The sequence below is a fragment of the Bison bison genome, unplaced genomic scaffold (assembly GCF_000754665.1).
Source record: "Bison bison bison isolate TAMUID 2011002044 unplaced genomic scaffold, Bison_UMD1.0 scf7180017864495, whole genome shotgun sequence".
NCBI lineage: Eukaryota > Metazoa > Chordata > Mammalia > Artiodactyla > Bovidae > Bison > Bison bison.
The window spans coordinates 7,819,050-7,826,462 of record NW_011495054.1 but is presented as its reverse complement, the minus strand read 5'-3'; the positions used below and the strand labels follow the sequence as shown (position 1 = coordinate 7,826,462).

At 52.8% G+C, this 7,413-nt stretch overlaps 2 protein-coding genes across 3 annotated transcripts in view; one reads left to right on the top strand and one right to left on the bottom strand.

The window, feature by feature from the left end:
• Positions 1-1,867, top strand: part of FICD (FIC domain containing) — a 5,342-nt gene extending 3,475 nt beyond the window's left edge. Inside the window, exon 4 of the mRNA XM_010828686.1 lies at positions 1-1,867. This exon is cut by the window's left edge and continues 3 nt beyond it. Coding sequence (XP_010826988.1) covers positions 1-310 — 310 coding nt within the window. The 3' untranslated portion in view covers positions 311-1,867.
• Positions 1,868-3,181: 1,314 nt separating this feature from the next.
• SART3 (squamous cell carcinoma antigen recognized by T cells 3) overlaps positions 3,182-7,413 on the bottom strand; it is a 41,308-nt gene continuing 37,076 nt past the window's right edge. For both annotated transcript variants that reach the window (XM_010828684.1, XM_010828685.1), the window contains exons 16-19: positions 6,316-6,770; positions 5,659-5,811; positions 4,741-4,931; positions 3,182-4,129 (exon numbers count right to left, since the gene is read on the bottom strand). In XM_010828684.1, the coding sequence (XP_010826986.1) occupies positions 3,976-4,129; positions 4,741-4,931; positions 5,659-5,811; positions 6,316-6,770 (953 nt within the window). In that variant the 3' untranslated portion in view covers positions 3,182-3,975. The remainder of the gene's footprint in view (positions 4,130-4,740; positions 4,932-5,658; positions 5,812-6,315; positions 6,771-7,413) is intronic.

Sequence of the window (7,413 nt, the reverse complement as noted above, 5' to 3'; positions counted from 1 at the left end):
CTACAAGCTCGTCTACATCCACCCCTTCATTGACGGCAACGGCAGGACCTCGCGCCTGCTCATGAACCTCATCCTCATGCAGGCGGGCTACCCGCCCATCACCATCCGCAAGGAGCAGCGGTCTGAGTACTACCACGTGCTGGAGGTCGCCAACGAGGGCGACGTGAGGCCCTTCATCCGCTTCATTGCCAAGTGCACGGAGACCACCCTGGACACCCTGCTCTTCGCCACCACAGAGTACCCGGTGGCACTGCCAGAGGCCAGACCCAACCACTCTGGGTTCAAGGAGACGCTGCCAGTGAAGCCCTAACACTATAAATCCCTCCTTGGTGGCAAGGGATGTCCCAGTGGAGGAAAAAAAAACTCCACATTTCTAGAAACCTAGTCATCTCCTAGAGCAGGAGGAGATGGGTAAGAAACTGAAAACATTCTTTACCTCCAAATGTCTCTTTAAAGAAGAAAACTAAATTATTAAGCCTTGCCCCCAAGATAACTTATAACTGAGCCAAGTTATTTATTTTCCTTTGACCTGGCACACGTGTGGTGTTTGCTGGTGGCTCTGACTCCTGGGGTGGTCCCAGCGGCTTCAGGGGCATCCATGCTCGTGTGACCAGAACACAGGTTCTGGAGCAAAATTTGCACTAAGGTGAGGAGTGTGGGCTGAACCCTGGAGGAGTAACTCCTTCCAGCACTTTCTGGAACCGGCTGAAAGGGTCTGTGCCTCCCTGAGACGCACGGCTGAGGAGGACCCGGTCACAGTTGAGAAAGGATTGAAAGCTTTCTTTCTTACAGGCGTTGGCTCCCCGACAGAGAGCTTAGTATTGTGACTAATCTTACTGGTAGAGCAGATTTCTGAGACAGGAAGTGAGCATTCACCATGTCTCTAGTTAGAGACCTTGCTTAGTCCAAGGAACATGCTTTGAGCCACAGTTTCCAAACTCTGGTCCTAGAGGTGGCTGTTTCTCTAAGAAGAGGTGTGGCTAGCCTGGTTTCTATTGATGTTTCTCATATTTGCACCAATTCAGACCAGATGTTTTAGTCTAAAGGTTCTCTGGGTTTGTCACCCGACAGTTAAATCCTGCTGCAAATCAAGTGTTAGGACATATCAAAGAAGACAGATGCCAAGTCAGTGCCAGACAAGCGTTTGTGATGAGTTAGGATGCCGCTCTGTGGGAACCAAGAAACACCCTCAGCCACAGCCAGGATGCGTCCCTCTCGTCTACTTACCGGCCCCACAGCCCCTGTCCCCTCGGGGGAAGCAGCATAGATTGTCTTGGCATGGCCTTATTTTTCTAGCAACTTGTAAAAAGATGAAATGTTACATGTAACACACCCACACTGTCGTTACGGAAGCAGAGTCTTTTCGGTCATTACCTGACACAGATGCCAACACAACTGCTGCTGTTCAGTCCAGAGGCTGGACACCATTGAGCCCCTTTCTGGGGACCGAGCTGGTGATGTCCAACACTGGGCTGTCAGCGTCTGAATGAGTGTGAATGCCCACCGAGTGTTGGGTGAGGAGACAATTCAGATCCTGACGGTAATGAAGACCCTCTTCTGATGTAGTAAGTGTTTCTACAGTTATTTACTTGTATAACAAGCAGAGTAGTTTTCTAAAAGATAAGTGAAAAGATATATGAAATGGCCCCAAATGAGTTATTCAAACCTTGATAAAAGATATTTTTCTATTTGTATGCCATAAGATATTTCTTAAACCTTAACTCTTCTACCGTTTTGCTTTTTGTAAGCACACCAAGGAAGCCTGACTGAAGAGCTTGCCTTGTACTAGAGGGAGAAATTTGCACTTTAGCTATATTTGAAGGGTGTTATTTTAAGAAATTACTAATAAAGTATTTTGTTACATAAATGCCTAAGACCTTGCTACCTTCCTCAAGAGATGTTCCCATCTGTCCTAGGGATGAAGGAGGGACTCTTTCAGAACTTTAGCCCTGTATTGTTGAGAAAGAAAAACAAGAAAGACCCAAGACGGTAATGTCACGAGAGAGAGACAGAACTGGTTGGTATGCCAACGGGGATGAACCACTGCCCTTGCACAAAGACTGAAATGACTGAAATGGTTTTTCATGTATCTCTTCACCATCAGTTCCTCCTCCACCCCACCCCCCTCACCCCCTGCCAAGCCGGGGACAACACAAACCCACTCCTATGTTCCTGAAAATCTGTTTCTGGAACAGTCGACAGCCTGCACCTAAATGGGGTCCCGCTCAAGTCTGAAAGGCCCACCTCTAACGAGCTCTGTGTACACCCGAGGACGAAGTGAGGTCAGAGGACTGGAACAGCAGGAGGACACCACCGTCACCTAGTGCCCTGTGACCTGGACTGAGAGCGGAGGCTCACGGCCCCCTGGTCCCACCTGACCCACAGCCTCTCACCCACAGAACAGGCCTCTGCACGGAGCGGAAGGCCAGCCACCCCCAGAGAACACAGGCTCTTCCGACAGCTTTAAAGCTGCTGCCTGAATTCAAAAACACCTAACAAGCGTTCTGTGTAAAAGATGAGGTACAGAGAACCTACAGATTAAAAGGGTTATTATGAAACAATAGGAAATTGGCAATTTGTCTGGATGGCTGACATTAACACTACTCATGTTTCTAGAAATAAGGATAAAACCATGGTCTTTAAATCCGTAGAGACAGGTGCTCCAGTAGCAGGGGCACTGTGATGTCTGGGGCCTCCCTGTGGGACCCGGGGTACAGGAGAGAGGTGGGGACGGAGACGGGCTGAGCAAGGCTGAAGCTCGATGACAGGCGCATGGGGTTTAGTTTACTATTCTGTCCACTTCCCTGTTTCAAATGGTCCATTAAAAATGTTACACTAAAAAGTACAGTAAAGCCTGACTGATGCATAAAACCTTGAAAAACAGATAAATGAGCCAATTTTTCATCACCAAGGAAAGAATTCCAATATTTTTCCCCAGAGTGCCTTTATAAAGTCAGTTTTCCTACTGAACTGGCAACGTCACTTTCAAAGGAATAAATGCTGGATAAAAGAGGAGGGGTAGAAAAGCTGTAGGCGCTGAACTGCTGTAAACTGGAGGTCTCACAGCTGAAATGGTTTAAGCAGAACAACCGGATTTGACGTATAAAAGGTCTATTTACACATCTATCAGGTAAAGCAAGGTACACCCATTTCAAAGTACATATTTGAACACACATCTGAGTACCTTTTTGCAAGATGGTTTTAAGAGAACTTCAGTTTAATAAACAAAGCTAAATGGAGAGAATTTAAGTTTGCACTTGACATGGTATTTAAACAAAACCAAAGGGCTGAAACTCAGTATTTAGACAAAGAACACAGCTCACTAGTCACTAGGCAAAGAAAGTGGGCCACACAGATTGCGCGCAAAGCTCCTACACAAAACAAATGTCACAGATATTTTGCTTTGAGGCAAACAAAACAATGGGTTGACAAGTCATTTACAAATACATAATATAAAAACGCACAGCCCCCGTGAACAAAACTCCATCAGATGTTGTTTAAGTGACGTCCCCTCCCCACCCCTTTACTAAAATAGGCCATTCTGGTGAATTACTAGCATCTGCCATTTTGTCTTTTAAAAATTAAAAGAGTGACGGGCACATGTGCTGTGCAGGGTGTACAGAAGTGTCTTATAAAAAGGGACCAGAGTTGGCCAAAAATACTTGAACAAGTGGGTCTCAGAACAGTGTGTTCGAGTTTCACTTCTGTTTCTCAGCTCTTTCAAGACACACAGGTATCTCAGAAAACTGCACCCTGCACCCAGCCTGTGGAGTGGTGGTTTTCGTCCTTTTGCCCTCAATATGAGGGAGCACTCACAGCCTCTTTGCCTGGACACCCTTTTCCAGTCCTGCCTAAACCAGAGGAAGCGCGTGGCCGCGCCCTGCACCTGGCCCTGCATGGCCAGGGCCCTGCTGGGCACCAGGTGTCTTCCCGGCCAGCGTGAAGTAAGGCATTTCCCTTCTCGCACCGTCCCACTCACTTTCTCAGAAGCAACTTGGCGAAGTCGGCATTGGACATCTTGGGAGCCTCAGTGGTGGCCGGGGTGGCGGGGCCATTCTCAGCCTGGGCGGCGCTGGGGCGCTGCAGGGCGCGAGGCAGCAGAGAGAGCTGGGTCCTCCCCTTCCCCCGCCTGGAAGAGCAAACACTGCATGGACCTCCCAAAGCGACAACTGGTGGCGTGAGCCAGGACCACCCCAACACAAGAGGTGAAAGGCGACAAACAAGGCTGAGACGAGCCCTGAGCTCCCCGACCCCGGCTATCAGGTGACAGTGACTTTAACAAACTCCGCCTTTTCCACAACTGTTTGGCCAGGGCCACACCTGTACAACACCGTCACACGTAGGGTGGACAGAATGGCTGTGACCGTACAGACCTCACCAGACAACCTTGCGACCTCGCTGCCTCATGCCCATGGGCTGAGGACACAGCTCTGCTGGGGTTACAGTTGGTGAACACCCAGCTGTCAGGTTTGGGACTCACACGTGGATCCACCTGCCAAAGGGGACTTCAGAGTGACCACCATCTTTTAAAAAACTTTTTAACACTTAAACCACTGGTGTAAACCAGTGTAGACGAGGGAGGGCCCACTTCTGGGCTGGCCCTCAGCGTGGACTTGCTGGGGAACCCCTGCCCCGGGACGGAGCAGGCAGGCCTGACCCTCTGTCTAACTCACTGCCCTAGAGGGAAACAGGGTCACCGTGGCGCCACCACAAGGCCTTACCAGTGCGCACAACACTTACGCCCCGTAGACCTGCCGCGGCAGCAGGGCACTCCCTGGGGCCTTCCTCGCCTCAGGCTTCTCTGGAACCTTCCTCTGCGGCGGGTTGCTGATGGCCACTTTGATGACGTTCTCTCTGATGGTCATGCCGTCCATCTTCAGGACGGCCTGCGATGCCTGCGATTCATTCTCATACTCCACGTAGGCCAGGCCCTGAGGGTGAGGAAGGCCCAGCCAGGTCAGCGCTGCAAGCCAGGACGCGGCTCCCCACTCAGGCCCCCGGGCCAGTTCAGAGAGCCCCTCCCTTGGGTTTCCCTGCCCCACCGCCACCTCCCTTGGCCTATAGGTTCCTTCCCTGCCCTAGTCTCCCCTATTTCTGCAACTGACTGTAACTTCAGACAACTCTTCAAGTTCTATGCACCATGTGCCAGAGATGGGCCAGCATAAACCCAGTAATGCCCATATATTCATCAGCTCTCAATTAACCTGGACAAACATGAAGGGGCCTCTCTTAAACCAAACTCTTCTTAAACAACTACTCAAAACGTGGTCAAGGATTTCACAGGAGGTTGAGGAACCAGAGGGGAGAACACAGTAAGGGGGACACCAGGGCAGGGATTCAGGGAGATGCCGGAGGCCTCGTGAAGAGGGGTCCGGGCAGGAGGGAGGAGACTGCAAAGGGAGGCACCGCACCCCAAGGCCCCACAGCCTGGGGCCACACTGGAGCCCCTGCTAATTTGTGGTAACGTTTCTTGCAACACCTTTTTCTTTTCAATGTAGTTATCTACATACAAGTTAACCTGACTCCAAATGCAAAGAGCCTAGTTCACCTATCCTTCTGTTAACTTCTTGTCTGTTTCTTAGCAGACAAACCAGAAACCACTCTAGAACCAAGTAATCTGAACAGAGGCTCCCCCGGGCTCCAGGCTCAGACACCGACCTTGGGTTTCCCAGCCCGGTTGGTGACCAGCCGGATGTCTTTCACGGTGCCGTGGGCCTTGCAGATCTCCTCGAGTTCCTCTTTGGTGCAGGAGAAGGGCAGGCCCGACACAAACAGCTTGTGTTTCTCCAGGGCAGTGCTGTACCTGAACACCTACGGAGGAGGGAGAGGACTCACACCCCGGGCCCAGCCCAGCTCCCCACACGGCAGGGTCAGGCCTCATCCACAGGCTGGGCCAGAGCTGGCTCTGGGTGCGAAGAACTGCTCACTCGCCCTGGGCAAGTCCCTCACTTCTCAAAGCCTTCACTTCCTCCTCTGGAAAACGGCCAGAATAAAGGCCACCATTCTCCAAGTCTGGGTGAGGGTCGAAAGGTAACACAACAGACGCTGGGCGCAGCCCCGTCACTCTTAACCACCCCACGGCGAGGAGCTGTTACACGGTGCCTACTGCTACCATCACTTGTCAACACCAGCAGCTCAGTGACCAGCCCCGCGTAGAGACCTCAGCGAACCAGTTCTGAACGGACCCAGTTAATTCAGGCATTTCACTCCGAACAAACGTTCCACTTAGATTCTAAAGACGGGAGGCTGCAGCAAAGAGCATTTAGTCTGTCCCACTGCAACCTATGGAAAGGCAGGCTTACCCCCCAAACCAACCTTGAAGTCAGGGTTTTTGCTCTTGTCCACACAGGGGGAGACGAACATGGGCCGGCCCTCGACACTCTGCCGGTCCAGCTGGAGCGCCTGCAGGGCCGCCGCCTCCTCTCTGAACTCCACGTAGCAGTAGCCGCGGAAGTCACCGCGGTTACTGAAGATGGGGCGCACCTCAACCACATCCCCACAGGCCTCGAAGAGCGGCCGGAGCGTGGCGGCCGGCTCCCCCAGCCCGTAGGGCAGGTTGCTGACGAAGACGGTGACGCCATCCTTGCTGCTGTCGTGCGGCACCTTGGGCACATCCCTCCGCCGGGCACCCCCCCGCACCTCCTTCAGCTCCAAGGGGGGCTCCGTGGCCGCGGGGGCGCTGCTCCCGGAAAGGTCTGCTTCGGAGCCCGGCTCCGCTTCCCCGGCAGGAGGAACGCTATTCTCCACCCTCCTGCGCTTGGAGGGCTGCTCTGTGGGTCATCAGGGCAAAGGATGGTTAGGTAACGGTCTCCTGGCACTGAGCTGAGCCAGGGCACACCAAGCAGGGAGACAGCTCTCCCCACCAGACGCCTGGACCCATGCAGACGCCAGGGTGCATGCCCCCAACCTTCTGGCAGGTCTCTCCCGACCCTCCAGGCACATCCCACTCCTTGCCAGGCCCCAGTGACATCCAGGGGAGGGGACAACTCAGGTGCAAGTGACATCCTAAATGCTCATCGTCCATGCTCAACCATACAAGAGATAGAGGTTGGGGGTCTCCACACTGTCCCGGCAAATCCCTAGGACCCCTCCCAGAAAGCCCAGGGCAGAGAGGAGGATGGAGCCCAGGGGCACGCGTAAACAAGCACCTCAGTGACCCGGAAGTGCATACTCCCTGGGCCACCCTGGAAGTGGTAGAGAGCTAGCTCCTCCCCACATTCATGACTGTCCCATGTCCTTCCACAGAGCTTCACAACACCACTCTACTCCAATCAACACTCCCCAGTGCTGCCAGGGGGACAAGACTGAAACCAAGCAGCATGGGCCGCCTGTTGCCAGACCTTTCTGTCAGTTCCCCAATGCCCTCCAGGTGGGGCCTGCCCTCAGCACTCTGCATTAGAGACCACTGGTGGG